Source organism: Colias croceus, chromosome 5, assembly GCF_905220415.1.
Source record: "Colias croceus chromosome 5, ilColCroc2.1".
In the NCBI taxonomy this organism is placed as follows: domain Eukaryota; kingdom Metazoa; phylum Arthropoda; class Insecta; order Lepidoptera; family Pieridae; genus Colias; species Colias croceus.
In genome coordinates, this window is record NC_059541.1 from 4,182,919 (window position 1) to 4,199,873 (window position 16,955).

General features: G+C 34.0%; 1 protein-coding gene across 2 annotated transcripts; it reads right to left on the bottom strand.

Moving 5' to 3' along the window:
- Positions 1–9,105: 9,105 nt before the first annotated feature.
- On the bottom strand, positions 9,106–15,743 carry LOC123691741. Of its 2 annotated transcripts, none has more exons than XM_045636282.1 (10): positions 15,529–15,743; positions 15,202–15,322; positions 14,579–14,767; positions 13,548–13,696; positions 13,154–13,326; positions 11,920–12,053; positions 11,446–11,620; positions 11,179–11,289; positions 10,321–10,432; positions 9,106–9,522 (listed from the first exon to the last, which is right to left on the bottom strand). In XM_045636282.1, exons 1-10 carry the CDS (start codon positions 15,666–15,668, stop codon positions 9,225–9,227), a joined length of 1,602 nt encoding a protein of 533 aa, XP_045492238.1. In that variant the 5' UTR covers positions 15,669–15,743; the 3' UTR covers positions 9,106–9,224. The 2 variants fall into 2 exon arrangements, with proteins under 2 accessions (XP_045492238.1, XP_045492237.1); XM_045636281.1 differs by having other exon boundaries at positions 11,914–12,053.
- Between the last annotated feature and the right edge of the window lie 1,212 nt (positions 15,744–16,955).

A 16,955-nucleotide genomic window follows, 5' to 3' on the forward strand; every position in this document is an offset into this window, starting at 1 on the left:
TGTCGGAAATAAAGGTGAACAATAATTGCGAAGTATAGTTATAATCTTGCATTACATTATAATTCTATCCGCGTGTAATCTATAGGGACACATTGCGTAGAATGTCTGTCATCGGATCGTTTTCATTTGGTACTTTTAATCCATGATTAGACCAATATTACCAGCGGTCAACCACCTCAAGCTTTATGTTCACTGATGCTAAATGAGCATACATATCCATTGCTACACTCCCTTTTCCTTATAAATAATCTTTCTCAATGTTTGCTATAATCTGATAACTAGGTACTTATTAAAGTAATAGAAGTTATAGGCAGACTATAATATAGCCTTAATTTAGCCAATATATTTTAAATTTGATCCCCGGATATAATAGCTCTCTGACGCATTGATAGTGTATGAACATGGCGACCAATAATTCGTAAGATTCTCCGTCTCCGACTAACAAAATGTTGGTCTTCCAGGGTTTAGAAGGTTAATCAGTATTTACCGAGAATAAAGGGATATAGGCTTATCACCATACCCAAACTTATTTTTAGGTGGAATGAGTCTTTTGTTGTCTTCTCTTCAAATTTCAAGACGAGATTATGCCATTGAGAGAAAGAAAGAGGAAATAAGTAATTCTCAAAATACATAATATCATTATATTATAACTAGATTTCCGCCCGCGGCTTCTCCCGCGTTTGCAAAGGAAAACCCGCATAGTTCCCGTTCCCGTGGGATTTCCGGGATAAAAACTATCCTATGTGTTAATCCAAGTTACCCTCTATATGTATGCTAAATTTCATTGTAATCGGTTCAGTAGTTTTTACGTGAGAGAGTAACAAACATCCATACATCCATACATCCATACAAACTTTCGCATTTATAATATTAGTAGGATAGATTTCCACCCGCGGCTTCGCCCGCGTTTGCAAAGGAAAACCCGCATAGTTCCCGTTCCCGTGGGATTTCCGGGATAAAAACTATCCTATGTGTTAATCCAAGTTACCCTCTAACTCTATATGTGTGCTAAATTTCATTGTAATCGGTTCAGTAGTTTTTACGTGAAAGAGTAACAAACATCCATACACCCATACATCCATACAAACTTTCGCATTTATAATATTAGTAGGATAATGATGCCAAAGAGACTGTTCTGTGGTTCTTAAGCATTGAGATAATATTAACATGGAGACGATACCGCCTACATCACATATGTTCCGCTCAACATACGTCGTCTGGCGTAACTGCACTCAGTCGCTTGCTCCGCTCATTGGCGCGAACGTCACGCTCATTTTTTATTTGTTTTAAAGTGAAACGCATCAAATATGTCTACGTGTGTGTTACGATATTGCACAAATAATACAAAGAATACGGAAAAGTGCAAAGGAATAACTTTTCATCAGTAAGTAACTAGATAATAATTTTTAAAACTTAGTGAGAGCAAAATTTTTGGCGGGCGACATTTTGTCATAGATTAAAAATTTAAGATATGACATTGGGCATGAAATAAGTGTTGTTAGTATATATTTGCTGGCGTATATTTTTATAGTTTAAAATAATAATTTTACATATTTAGAAAAGCATAGACTGGTTGTTAATTGAAAAAAGGTGAAATCATGAAATATGAAAATCAATTACTCAATCACCAATTTTTTTTGTTAATTGATTTTAATCAAGTTTTTAATTGATATTGTATAAGCTACTGACTTGAACGTATAATTGAATTATTATTTATTTATCTGCACTAATATTATAAAGAGGAAAACTTTGTTTGTTTGTTTGATTGTAATTAATAGGCTCATAAACTACTGGACCGATTTTGATGAAAGGAGAATGCCCATTTTTGGTACTGGTTTTTCTCATGCATCAAGACAACAATACTATTAAAAAAAAATCTCGGCAATTTAGAGGCCTTCTTACCATCGGAAAATATATTTTGAACAGGGAATGTTTTGTAAAATCTAATAAGACATGTAATTGTTTAGATCCATTATTATAGATTAATTAGTGTCCATTACAGGTTACCACGGTAACCAAGCGGTAACTTATTACATTTACTATGGTAAATAGCTAAATGTATTAATATCGATTATTGTTTTCATTGAATTATAAAAAAAAATCAATTAACATAAAATCACTCTTTAAGGTATTGTTTATACTTTATAGGTTGTTTTAACAAAGATAGTGAAGTAAAATAATATAAATATGTATATATAAAAAAAAATATTATTATGACATAGCTTGGTAGGTAACCAGTTATTTCTTATTTGTTTCTTTCTTCGAATATGTAGTGAAAAAATGATTCAAACAATAACAACAACAACAACATGTAAACCGAATAAAAACTCAATTGGCATTTTTTAAGTATATATTTAGGTTTTCTTGAAATCCGTCCCGGAAGATTTCTGGTGCCTACCTACACTAGCCGATGAACAGATAGACTTTGTCTGAAAGCATAAGCTCTACGCATAGATTAAATATGTTAATCGAAAAATAACCTATGGACGATAAAATGTTACCTAAATCACACATAAACCTAACTAAATTGGGGTTATTTAAGTTTTGAGGTTATTTCACATTTTTCTCAATATCTTGAAAACCCCTGTTTTTATCACAAAAAAATCAATTGGTAAAAATCTTTTGAATATCGAAGAACCCTCCAAAACCACTCTGGCATTGACGCAACACTGTACTGTGGTCCATACTTTCATGGGCATTCTCCTTTGGCACAGACAATCTTAAGACCCTGAGAAAGAACATAGGCTACTTTTTATTGCGAAATATGTGCCACGGGCGAAGCCGGGGCGGACTGCTAGTTCAGAGATAAGTAATTAATATTTTTTCTATTCAAGGTTTCCATGTCTGGGCCGTGAAGAAAGGGAAAAATTATTTTTTTTCTAAAAAAGGCTCAATTTGTAAGGAATAAAACTTCCCTGACTGAACCTAAAACACGAAAAAAATTAAATTATTCCATATGACGTCACTATTTACATCATCCTATATTATATGCCAGATATAGTTAGCCCCGCGTAGTAAAGTCAGTTTATACCTAAAATAAATATTAAGTAAGTACAAAGAAAATTTCAAGTCAACGTGCATGTAATCAGTGGCACCCAATAAAATAGACAGAATGAAACAAAGTGTCGCCGCTATAGCGGTGAGTCAGTGACATCGCATAATCTATGACTGTCTAGCCGTCATTCGCGCGCCCCGCGCCGCCGCGCTTGGCGCACAGATTTTGTTCGTGGTGTCTGCTCCATATATGTAGCTCAATGTTCTTAAGCAACAAAATTTCATGGAATTTCATGATCATGTTATTCGATTACATCTCGGTAAAAAGTGCGCTTGTATGAAATTATCTATGTATGATGTAATATCGACCCAGACGCTGAATCAATTTTATTAAAGTCTGAGGCGATATTTTCATAACTGATAAATTGTGGACATTGGATGTGATAAGATGACACTAATCAAATTCAACTAATAATCGTGTATCTATGATAATCATTGATTATAACTCCAAAATCAAATAAGGCTGAGGGTAACATCTTTTAATATATATAAATCTCGTGTCACAATGTTTGTCCTCAATGGACTCCTAAACCACTTAACCGATTATAATAAAATTCGCACACCATGTGCAGTTCGATCCAACTTGAGAGATAGGATAGTTTAAATCTCAAATCGTTTTAGCGGGCGAAGCCGCGGGCGGTAAGCTAGTATTATATAGATATAGAATGGCCAAGATATAGAAACAATCGCTATTGTAAAATAACCTTTTTTTTTACTTTGTCGCCTATGAGAAAGAATCGTAAATAATAAATATCATTATTTTATAAGCTTTAATTTCTGAAGTTGCTAACTTACTAAGAACTAACAAGTATAGGTACTTGATTTAAATTATATCTATAGCATATATATGTGATGTGTATATTATACAACATTAGGCCAATGGGCAATGCTTCAACAATTATAGGTGTAGGTACTTACACATACACAGCATTCATCAAATCATCACAGTTCTCGAATCTACCACAGACTCTACTGACTCTAGTGTACACAACATTCAAACAGGTTAAATTAATTATTAATTGTTGGATAAAGGAAGGTTTGAAGCTGAGAATAAAGGGAAACGACTTGAAAGGACTACGGAAAATGATACGGACCTTTGACTCCCCATCTTTCCGGTGCAAGCTGGCTCAATTTGTGCTGTTAGCATGCTCGGCTCCCAAATTGGTTGATATTCAATGATGTTAAATTAACGAAAAAAACATCGTTTGATCTTTCATTCTATTCTATTACAAAAAAATGAGTTGCTATTTGGTATATAAGTAACTACCACGAAGCAAGCATTGTAAGATTAGGTAATACTTCTCTTCAAAGTGTCAATTGTGTAAATTCCAAAACATACGAAGTGAAAACGAAAATCTTAGAAACTTCAAGCTGATTTGCCTTGACCAATTTATTTTTATATAATTATTGATATAATATATAAGTAATTCAATAATTGAAATGCTTTGTATCATAAGAAAATTGTTCCTTCGTTCGAATTATATTTACTGACGTTTCACTTTTTGGTCGGTTCTTATAGACCAATTAATTATTCCACGTGTGTAATATTTTTGTGATTTACAATGTTCGTCATAATTCCGTAGTGTAGTTGAAGTCCCGTGTCCCCGAGCGGGGTTAGGGGCAGTCATGCATTGCATACATCAGTTTCACTGATCAATTTTTTATACTATGTACCTACGTACCTACCTAGGTACATAGTATTAAACAAAGGGAAACGACTTGAAAGGACTACGGAAAATGATACGGACCTTTGACTCCCCATCTTTCCGGTGCAAGCTGGCTCAATTTGTGCTGTTAGCATGCTCGGCTCCCAAATTGGTTGATATTCAATGATGTTAAATTAACGAAAAAAACATCGTTTGATCTTTCATTCTATTCTATTACAAAAAAATGAGTTGCTATTTGGTATATAAGTAACTACCACGAAGCAAGCATTGTAAGATTAGGTAATACTTCTCTTCAAAGTGTCAATTGTGTAAATTCCAAAACATACGAAGTGAAAACGAAAATCTTAGAAACTTCAAGCTGATTTGCCTTGACCAATTTATTTTTATATAATTATTGATATAATATATAAGTAATTCAATAATTGAAATGCTTTGTATCATAAGAAAATTGTTCCTTCGTTCGAATTATATTTACTGACGTTTCACTTTTTGGTCGGTTCTTATAGACCAATTAATTATTCCACGTGTGTAATATTTTTGTGATTTACAATGTTCGTCATAATTCCGTATTGATATATTAAGAAGAGCTGGAACGTCAACACATTTACACATTGCACATGTTAGGCCGGGAGATACTGACACAAAATTTCGGGTCATTTGTAACAGGATGGCGGTCTAGAAGGGTCTTAGTACGCAATGACAAAAAGAAAAATGATGGTCAGAACGCTGGTACCGGCGGACTACATCTTTTTTATGGGCTATCGGTAAATTCTAAAATTTTTGTGTTACAAATCGTTTGACTTTCACTATTTATACGATGAGTTCGACTAACGCCCACGCGACTAGTCCGCCGGTACCAGCGTTCTGACCATCATTTTTCTTTTAGTCATTGCGTAATAAGACCTCTGTAGAACCGCCATTCTGTTACAAATGACCCGAAATTTTGTGTCAGTATCTCCCGGCCTATGTATGTGTCATATTTTGCAATTGTTTATAAATACAGGGTGATGTAATTGGTGTAGTACGAATATCTAAAAATCTATGAAGAATTTTGTGATACAGTAAATGGAAGAATTATAGACTATTTTACAGTATTTAATAAAATCATTTAATTTTTTGTTCATTTTCATTAGAAATGTCAATTTTTCTCACCAAGGTGGATTTATTTGGATGATAAGGATCTTGTTAGAAAAATATAAATTTTGACTAAAATCGGCATTTTTTTTTCAAAAATCAAATTACTAATTAATAATCAGAGTTATCACATTATTAAAAAAAATAAGCCAAACTATACACAATTTTTACTTGATGCAATCCTCAAAGATCATGGACATAGTGTATTGCGCCTTCCACCATACCATCCAGAACTCAACCCAATAGAGTTACTATGGGGCATAATTAAAGGGAAAGTAGCATCACAAAATGTGAACTTTAACTTGAAAACTGTGGAAGAATTATTTAGAAAGGAAGCAAATGCCATATTAGTCTGGATATGTTTAGTGACGTTTGGAGAAAGACGCGAGAACATGAGGAAAAATATATTCAATTAGAACCAAAAGTAGAAAATTACACTGACTCATTTACTGACGGCGAGTTCTTCGAGCGATGAAAGTTTCAGTGAAGTAGAAGATTACGATTAGGTATGATTAAATAGATTCTTCTTCTTCTCTATAGATACTGCTCTCTGAATTGGTGGTAAATGTTAAAACTGTTAAACTGCTAAGACGATTCAAAAGTGCTTCTAGAAGAAGTCTAATTGTATAAATGTTTGAGTTTGAGTTTAAAACCAATAGTGTGAAAATTATACAATAAACATGTAACACATATTTGTTAGCGCGTATTGGTAGGTATTACGTCTTCTTCTTCTTAAAGTGCCTTCTCCTTTGGGAGGTTGGCGATCATTAGGGCTATTTCAATTTTGGAAACCGCTGTTCTGAACAATGATTTTAGTGCTCTTCCCAAACCACTGACGAAGATTTCTGAGCCATGATATCCGTCTGCGGCCAGGTCTCCTTCTACCTGCCACTTTGCCCTGCATGATTAGTTGAAGGAGTTCATACTTCTTGCTGTTACGCATCACATGACCGAAATATTCGAGTTTTCTTTTTTTTTTTTTTTTTACACGTCGTTTCATTTCGTACACGTTCTGTCCAAGATATTTTAAGCATCCTTCTATATACCCACATCTCAAACGCTTCCAGTTTTTTGGACATAGTCTCTGTCAGCGTCCAAGCTTCCATACCGTAAAGGAGTACAGAAAAGACATAGCATCGTGCAATACGTGTCCGGAGCTTAATGTTAAGGCGTCTGTCGCATAGAACTCGTTTTAACTTAGTGAAGGCACTACGTGCTTGCTCAATCCTACAACGAATTTCAAGGCTGTGGTCACCTCTATCATCAACCATTGTGCCTAAATATCGAAATTTGGAAACACGTTCAAGAACTAGACTATTGAGATATAAAGGTTGTGTGTAAAGCTCTGGTGTTCGGCTAATTGTCATACACTTAGTCTTTTTTGCATTGATGTTAATACCATAAAATAATAAAATAATAAATAAAATTGTTTTATTTCAGGAAATGTTGGGTTCCCATATAAAAGTAATATAAAAAAGATTAAAGACGAGCATCATTTATAGTTTTTTCTTGTCCGTCATAGTCAGCACCATAGTCAGCATTCACGGAAGCTACTGAATTGACCAGATCTTGTAGGCCACTGACTGACTCCGCGATTAGTATCGTATCGTCTGCATATCTCATGTTGTTAAGCAGTTTCCCATTAAGTGTGATGCCATGCGGGTTGTTGTCTATAGCCTCTGAGAATATAGAATCGGCATATAAGTTAAACAACAAGGGAGATAAAATGCAACCTTGACGTACACCTCGCTGAATCTCTACGTGTGAAGATAATTTGCCATTTATTCTTACATTTGCACATTGGTTCCAGTACAGATTTCTTATAAAACGGCAATCCTTATAGTCTAGACCAATTCTCTCGAGCACCTCCAGTATTCGATCGAGGTATTACGTACTTACTACAAATATAATATTTCTTAGATATCTTTACTCGACTAAAGTCAGGACAAGACTGCTCCGCAACTGCAGAAGACGTCCGTTATTTAAATCATTATCAAAACAACCATCCGTGTGTTGGGAGTGAGCGCACGTGTTATTTGTATTGTTTTTATGACCTGAAATTTAATTATTATTTGATAATTGAATGATTATTAATACTTTTATCCAATTGATTATTATTAGAATAAATAATTAACTTCATCAATTGATTTACTTTTAAAGTATAATTTTACAGGTAAATTATGAAAGCTTTCATAATTATATTTGCATAATATATTTATCTACAACGCACCCATTTTACAATTCAAGTCTAAAATGAAACTAGAGTCGCATTTATTTTTGAACATACTGTAAGTGAAATTGCATAAGTGTGAGTACTGTGAACATGCCCAGCTTTCCTTAATTGACCGATAGTGTAGTTGAAGTCCCGTGTCCCCGAGCGGGGTTAGGGGCAGTCATGCATTGCATACATCAGTTTCACTGATCAATTTTTTATACTATGTACCTACGTACCTACCTAGGTACATAGTATTAAACAAAGTCGCTTTCTCTGTCCCTTTGTATGCTTAAATCTTTAAAACTACGCAACGGATTTTGATGCGGTTTTTTTAATAGATAGTGATTGAAGAGGAAGGTTTTAGTATATAATTTATTAGGTTTTAGACAAAGCGGGCGAAGCCGCGGGCGGTAAGCTAATTTGTAAATAAAAAGCACTTTTAACAGAAAATAAATTTATTCACCATAACAATGAAGACGAAACAAAATTTGACCTACTCCATCCTTACTAAACTAATTTAATAAAATATTATGTTATTTGATTGATAACAATTCATACATAAAATTGTCGTTTCTTTTCATCAATTCTCATTTCAACACGATAAGTACATACCTACTTATATATACTTGTAACAATAAGTATAATTTGATGAGGTAGACGATAGCAAGGAAGAATCAGTTTAAAATTCCTATATAAAGAGGTACCTACGCTATTTGCAAGATTTAAGTTGAAATCGATGAACAATAAGAATACCAAATAATATTTCAAAAATTTTAAAGGAAAAATGTTGGAAATAATGTTATATAGGTATTTTGAACAACAGCTCCATCAACATATTAATATTATGTTATACTATATTTCAATACGCATTTGCATGTTAGATATTTCATTTCGGTAACAATATTCTATTACCATATGAAATTCTAATTTAGTCATTTAAGGGCCGATTTTTCAATGCTTGGATAAAACTTATCCGTCCAATAAAGTATTACACGATAATATTAAAATGTCACGTAAACTGTCAAATACGGGCAATAAGAATACGTTTTTAAAATTGTAGTTTAATACATTATTCGACGAATAAGTTTTATCCAAGCATTGAAAAATCGGCCCTTAATTTCAAATGACCTATAAAAAAAATGAAACAATAATTATTATTCGTCAACAGCAAATCGCACGTTACTCGCAATATACAATTCATCCACATCATTTTGTACATCTGGCACTGCGAGATCTTCTATTTCCCGCCACAATTCAGTATCGTTTATGTTGCTCGAGAATATTCTAGAAGGATCGGTGGAAAACTTGAAAACATTGCGCGTAAAATTCGAATCTGGATTGTCGTTATTCAACCGTTCCATTGTCTCCCTCTCTATTTGTTCTAATTGCTCAATAACACGGTTCGGATCCTCGCCTTTTGGTCTTTCATTGAAGTCTAGATCGATTTCAATACTGGAATAAATAAAAATTATTTTTACTTTGCATGTATATATTATTTAGATTATCATATCACGAAAATAATATACAAACAACATTGTTTCTCCCATTTGCATATTGACATACACTGATAACGGCATAATATTTTACATTCCAGAGTAAATAATATGTAGTATGTTTTAGTTCATTTTATGTCAAAATATAAGTTGAATAAATACCTACAGACAATGTTGCATTTGCACGATTTCATCGGTGTCTTTTATTTATTAATTTTATCACTATTTAATGTTATTGATATTCGCAAACCTTTCACTAAAGTTTATCAAATAATTACTATTTATGAAAGTAAACACTCTCTACAGTTTGTAAATATTATTCGTACATCATTTTAAAACAAATTCTGAACGATTTTCACGATTTTAAATGTCACAAATATAAAATATAATGCCTTATATAAATAAATAAATCAATCAATCAATCAAATTATCCTTATATTAACTAGATTTCCGCCCGCGGCTTCGCCCGCGCAGTCAAAGAAAAACCGGCATAGTTCCCGTTCCCGTGGGATTTCCGGGATTGCGTCATTTTCCCGGGATAAAAAGTAGCTTTCTCGGGTATCAAAATATCTCCATACCAAATTTCATGAAAATTGGTTCAGTAGTTTAGGCGTGATTGAGTAACAGACAGACAGAGTTACTTTCGCATTTATAATATTAAAGTATGGATTATTATTATTGATAAGTTTAGATTTATTATTGTATACATAATAATAAATATACATTTACTATAATAATATGTGTACAATAAACTTACCCAGTATCCTTTTTAAACTTCTCCCACACATCTGCTGATAGAGTCATTGGTATTTCAGCAGCTACGGCCCGACAAGCTTGCTCCATTGTTTCTTCTGTTCTTATGGAACTAGCTGTTTAAAATAAATAGTTAAAAAAATTCTTGATACTTATTTAATTTTTCATTGAAAATGGCATAATATTTTCATAGAGTTAAGAATCATGCAATAGTCTTTATTATAAGGATATTACCTATACAGTTGTCCATTGAAAAAAATATGGTACCTAGATAATGAGTACCTAGTACATTCTACTATTTACAACTGTAATTTGTGGAGTGTACTCAAAGAATTTAGACGAAGACGTATACTTGTACAAAGAGAAATCTGTGTCAACTGCGTCCAAAAGTACACAGTATTCAAGAGATGAGCATTATTTACCAAACAATCATAAAACATATTATCGTCACACGATTCAATAACGTGCTTTCGTAATCCGGCTATGATTATAAAATTTACGAAAGTTGCTTATTCTATTAGATGGAGTATGTGATATAAATTGATTACTCAATATCATTAAATTACCTACATAACAAGTGTTTACAAATACTTACCTATTACCATTTATATATTATTTTTATGAATAGCATATAATGTTCTGTCGTTATGTAAGTCTCTGTAAAAATTTTAAAATATAACGAGGCATCATTGGTTAGACCGTTAGAGGGTACTTCAAAATTATTTCCATTTGGTATAATAAATAATTTCATCATATAATAAATATAATTTATCTACCTAAATCCCGTTTATTTCACATAGTAGGTAAGTAATAATTACGTCTCAACTGTCATCGTTATAATAAAAAAATGACATGTAGGTACTTGAACTGTTACGACTGTTCTTCGTTCTTCGTAAAGCCCGCGCCAAATTTCCACAAACCGGCGCATTTGAAGTCAACTTGCTTCCACTTGCACTAGAATGCCATTCGTCATCTATGGACAATAAAAATAACTATAGAATGTAAACTGTAGACATAATTTGACCTCAATTTTGTATAGAATCTGCCTGAGAAATACACACATATATTATGCGTTTATAAAGTCGAAAAACATAACCCTAATTTTGCAAAATTGAGAAAAACCACGTACCCAAAAGAGTATGCATTATGTGTAATTTGGTCAGTTTGTCTGTGGTGCGCTCGACTGCTGTTTTCGGTCTCTGTGGCAAACGGACGCGCGGCCGTGTTCCCGCGCATTCTGTTGTCGCTGGTCTACGAAACGTCCGTTCCCGCTTCAATTCAATTTCTGGAACATTTACATCCGCCTGCAAAGGAAAATATTTTGTAAAGAAACTGATGTGGCCTTTTCAATCTTTTATCGCCTGATTTTCCTGTAATAAAAATAATATAAGCGAATTGACAATTAATATTATAGAGGAAAAGAATTGAGTGTGATGAAACTGATTCATTTGCAATTTACCGTTACAATTATATTACAAGCAGCTAAGAATAAAATTAATAAATACCAAGACCAAGCAAACCAAAGAGAAACTATTTTTGGGAAGAAGAGTCATGCAATGTATATGCTTAGAATGCGAGTTAGTTTTAAAGTACCTACTTGTACCTTTCCCTGATGAGAAGGTCCAGGTTGAACATCATCAAAATTTGTTTGTTTATTAGTGACCACTTGGTCTTCCTCAATATCACTCACACCTGCTTCAGAGTCCGAAGATGCTTCTAGTGATAAGTTTTCATCGGCTAAACATGATAAATGAAATTATTAGGCATGATAATCAAAATAAGATAAAATTTAAGATAATTTTAAGATTTTTTTTTTAATAATAAAGGTTTTCTTCTCAATAAATATTTGTCCCTTTGTGACTTAAAGCATTATGAAGTATGCAGGTGCATTTTACACCTGATCAGGCTTCTATGTCCTCCCAAAGCAAGACATTTTTTGATTCATCTTGACGGGAATCCACCACGGTTATACGCTCAAGTATTCACCACTCGGCCATGTCATGCTATAGTAGTGATGCAGATGTAGCATGTAATTCAAACCACGTACAATACAATATAATTGTATAATATAGTTACAGATCCGGTATACAATTATAATCATGTGATTGATCTAGCATTTATATAAGATACTTTATATTATATAGATTTATTATGTTTATAATAGTTACTATTTATACATCCATAAAATGATTACTATTTTCAATTATTAAGGTGGCTAGTAGAGCAAAACGCGAGTTTGCTGCTAAATTAAAATGCTTTAAAGTATATGATTAACTGCAGTAAAAAATCTCAGGTAAATATATGATATTCTTCAGGAGATAAACTAGCTAGATAGTGTGTTGAAAACACAATACAACTTATTTTACTCAATAGAAAAAAATCACAAAGGTACCTCTAAAAAAATCTTTTGGTGCTTAAAAACCATACTAAACTAAGTACATGCAATCATTCTGTTTTTTCGGCAAATAATTCTACAAGCAACATACTAAGATAATACTGTGTTATTTTTTTAGTCCAATCAATAGATTTCGTGTAAATCGCAAATTCTTATTTCCAAACCAAAAACGTACGCATGTGTGCGTGAACGCCTGTGTACCAACACTACCGTCTGAGGCCCGTTCGTAATGACGCGCGTATGGCGTCGGGCTGCAGCTGTGGCGCGGCGTGTGTGTGTGAGTGGAATGAAATGTTTACTCAGGGCAGCGCCTTAAACCTCATTAGTATAAAATAAACAATATTGGTTTCCTACTACGTACAAAACGTAAAACCTTAAAAAGAAAATTTTATTGTTTTTATGATGCTCAAAAACTTAAACTAATCCATTCAATTAAACTTACCATTATCATCTTGTAACGGACGGTCATCCAAATGTGTCAACATTGGCAGAGCTGACGTCACGAGCGACGTATAATGCTGCAGGTCGGACAGTGGTGTTCCTCGTAACACAATACGTCGCAGGGAACTACACACTCCTAATGTCCAGAGGCGGCTCGATTCTTCTATTGGATTTCTAGTGACATAAAAAGTGTCTGTTTTGATTAACTTACTGGTAACTAGATTGGGTAGAATAGCTACGCTATCAGAAAGATTTGTGAGTAGCACAAGCGTGCATTCTGTACTCAATTTCATTGATTTTAGTATGCATGTTGTATAAAAGTGTTGAAGAGGTGATCATTATAAGAAAACAAACATACGTAACAGGTACATAAATAATTCAATAATTTGACTTACTGCGCAAGATTCAATGTGTGTAACTTTTGCAACACGGCTAACGGATTTAAATCATGAAGGCGGTTTCCAGCAGCGTTCAGTTCCCGGAGAGTTCCCAAGCCCCATATCCCGTCGAGAGACGTGAGGCCGCAACGGTTTACGCTCAAAAACTGTAATAATTTGTTCCATAATCATCCATAATCTACATTTTTATCTATATAAGTACAAAACTCCGTAGCGGACTTGGAATGCTGAATATAATGAATATCATGCCTTTTTGCTCGAAGAATAGGCGCAAAATGGCAAAATTCTAACACAATAATAATTCACGCTATTTTTTTTATTCTATAGCCTATAGGAAATTTACTTGTAATTGTGGCATTTATATTTTTGAAGTTATGTACTTCTTTTGGCGCGATGGAGAAAAATGGTGAGAGTGAATTTTTACGATGCGCGCCCACACCGACATACACCTAAATTTAACAGCATGAAGTTAGTTCTAGGTGGTATGAAAGTTGATAAAGTCTATGTTCAAGTTGTATATTCTAGTATTTTTTCCATACGCCAAAGAAGTAGGTATAACTTCTAACGCGTGTACATCACACACTCTTTTTTTGTGTAGGTAAAATATAATTTGATCGGAAGATTGGAAGAAAAGGGATCGGCCATAGAACATTAAAGAAATAAGCACTTTCCGTTAAAAATAAAAAAAAATTGGTTGTCTGTAAAGTCGGTTTACTGACGATAGTTGAACGTGACAACGTCCGATTGTGCTTCTTTGTCGTTCGTTCCGCGCTCTCGCTCGCACTTCAAGCCTTACATGGAACGCCTCAGAGCGAGGTAACGCCGCATGAGTCATGTATTTTCGTGCGTGCAGGCGGCTCTATCGAATTATAAGACGTTGTCACGTCAAAAATTGTCTCATATCTGTGCTTCCGTTAACTTTTGAACAAGGGCTGAGTATAGTGTACTGTGTAGTATCCTGCATCTGTGGTATAGTTCTAACTTTTTTACTAGTATCAAGACACCATTGTACCCATTAGAAACTGTACCTTTAAATGGACCAATCCAATGCCGAGATCTCTCAAAGATGATATAGCACTCCCGTCGAGGGTCAACGAACGAAGTCTTGGAGCCAAAACGTGTAACCGTCGCAAACCTACACGCTCCGCTACCACTCGCAATTTGGCTTCACGAATTCTTAGAACTTCTTCATCAGTTGTGACACCACTGCTTTGTTTCTTATAAAACAAATAACTCTAGGTGACTATATATCTAAATTGGTTAATTGGGAATATGGTACCTTTATTCTGATCTCCTAAGAATATAGGGACCATATTCATATTTATTCATATATTATATAACCACGACATATTATATCATGTGGTGTTATTGCAGAATAGATGTAGATTATTATAGGTACTCCGTACATACCGTAATTAGTATACGATTAAAGAGAGATTAAAATTTCATTTTTTTTCATTCACCAAGTTTATACAGTTTTAGAAAGTTTAAATTGTTACTTTCTATCGTTTTAACGTGTCGAATAATAACTATGTATTTGCAAAAAAGGTAAAGGACTGCTGAAGCTATTTTGGCTTTACGGCTAGGTAAAGGAGTGACACAACGTTACAAAAGTATAGGTAAATTGTACATTTTTAATTTAAGAACTTACGAGCAATTCTATGAGCGTCAACTCTCTTGGGATGACAATCCGTCTATAGCCTGGAAGACGACGTTCCAGTTCATCTTGCCCAGGTGGCTGTTCTGGATCAGGCGGTCTCATCGCCAATGCTCTAAATTAATAAATGAAATTTATTTCCATTTTTTGTATGTACGCAGGTTACATACTTAATAACATAAGAGCAGATTGTTTACTCGAAAACTAACTACGTGTGCTTTTTTTTTTAATTTTCCTGCAAGCAACCGTATACAAAAAATGCGCAGAAGTAGTAAATGAATCACTAAGTAGGTCAGGTAACATCATAAAACTTAAATATACCTAAACAAAGGTGTTGCTCGAACATTCTGAGGTTCTGATGAGCTTGTACTAGAAATTTCGGAGGGAGATGGGGATGCTATTACACTAGGAGTCCTTGGTGCAGCACCCAGCTCCACACATGGCGCTTCATGAAACGGCATAGCACACTAATACGCACAACTACTTGTTATATTTGATTCTATATCTTATTCCAAAGTTATTTAATGATTTATCATAAAGTTTTTACGAGAACTAACAGTTATTATATATAAATAAACAAAATAATTCAGAAAATATTTTGTATAATAACAAATCTGTTGTCAATGACAACAAATTGCAGCAGAGAATCAGACAACGACGCGAAGTTATAAAGTCCAAAAATGCACGCCTTTTGTTTTTCATAGATGCGATTAAAATGATAAATTAAATTAAACATGGCATGGCCTTAATTTTTTAATACTCATAGGTAGGTACTCTACTTAAAATAATAGATTCGGATTTCGGAATTTCTGTAACTACGCCAGTTTCAGAAAAAAAGGATATCCAACATGTTTGTTTTTCTTTTAAAACACGTTTCTGTTTTAATTTATCTCAAAATATCGTTTCAAAATTTCATAAACTTGTTATGGTTGAAACTAATGTTTTTCCTCGACTTTTTTCTGTTTTTTTTTTTATGTTAAACACCTCCTCCTGACCTTAATGTGAGTGCCACAGAGCAAGTAATATAGGGAGTTGGTGCAAGAAAGATAACGATCTTTCTTGCACCTAGCTTCTTACCTCTAATGACTATATTTCAATACAATTTATCAAGACAAAGAATATTCAAGAATGTGGTGGTAAGTAGCTGCGTCATTACGTTTGAATTCGCGGCAAAATACGTGCCTGGCTTGTGCCTGGCTGGCGCATGCGCGTTACGTTATTTACAATGCACACAGTTGATATATCCTTTAAAGGTCAGGATTGTGGTCAGGATTGAACTATCTTCTTCGAACGAAGACGCAAGCATCCGCGTTACAAAGTATACACGATCAGTACGCAAAATATTCGTGTATATATTGTATCTAATCACATACTTACTTAAAATGTGCAAATCAGCATTACAATAAATACACGAGTAGTTTCCTATGGTTGCGTTCTAGCTATGTATAGGTGGGAAAGACGCACCGCTGGCCACCCCTCTGAATCTATTGTCATCTGTATCATTGTGTAGATAACAATGACCATCATCCATACTAATATTATAAATGCGAAAGTAACTCTGTCTGTCTGTCTGTCTGTTACTCAATCACGCCTAACCTACTGAACCAATTTGCATGAAATTTGGTATAGAGATATTTTGATACCCGAGAAAGGACATAGGCTACTTTTTATTGCGAAATATGTACCACGGGCGAAGCCGGGGCGGACCGCTAGTAATAAATAAACTGTCCAGACAAACCATCAAAGGT

Bases quoted from the DNA above. Each gene is read 5' to 3' on its own strand.
- LOC123691741 (XM_045636281.1), bottom strand. From the start codon at position 15,668: ATGCCGTTTCATGAAGCGCCATGTGTGGAGCTGGGTGCTGCACCAAGG. The intron at 13,697-14,578 runs GTACAGTTTCTA...AAATTATTACAG, and splicing joins TTGGATTGGTCCATTTAAAG to TTTTTGAGCGTAAACCGTTG. The intron at 11,621-11,913 runs GTAGGTACTTTA...TTTCCTTTGCAG, and splicing joins CTCATCAGGGAAAGGTACAA to GCGGATGTAAATGTTCCAGA.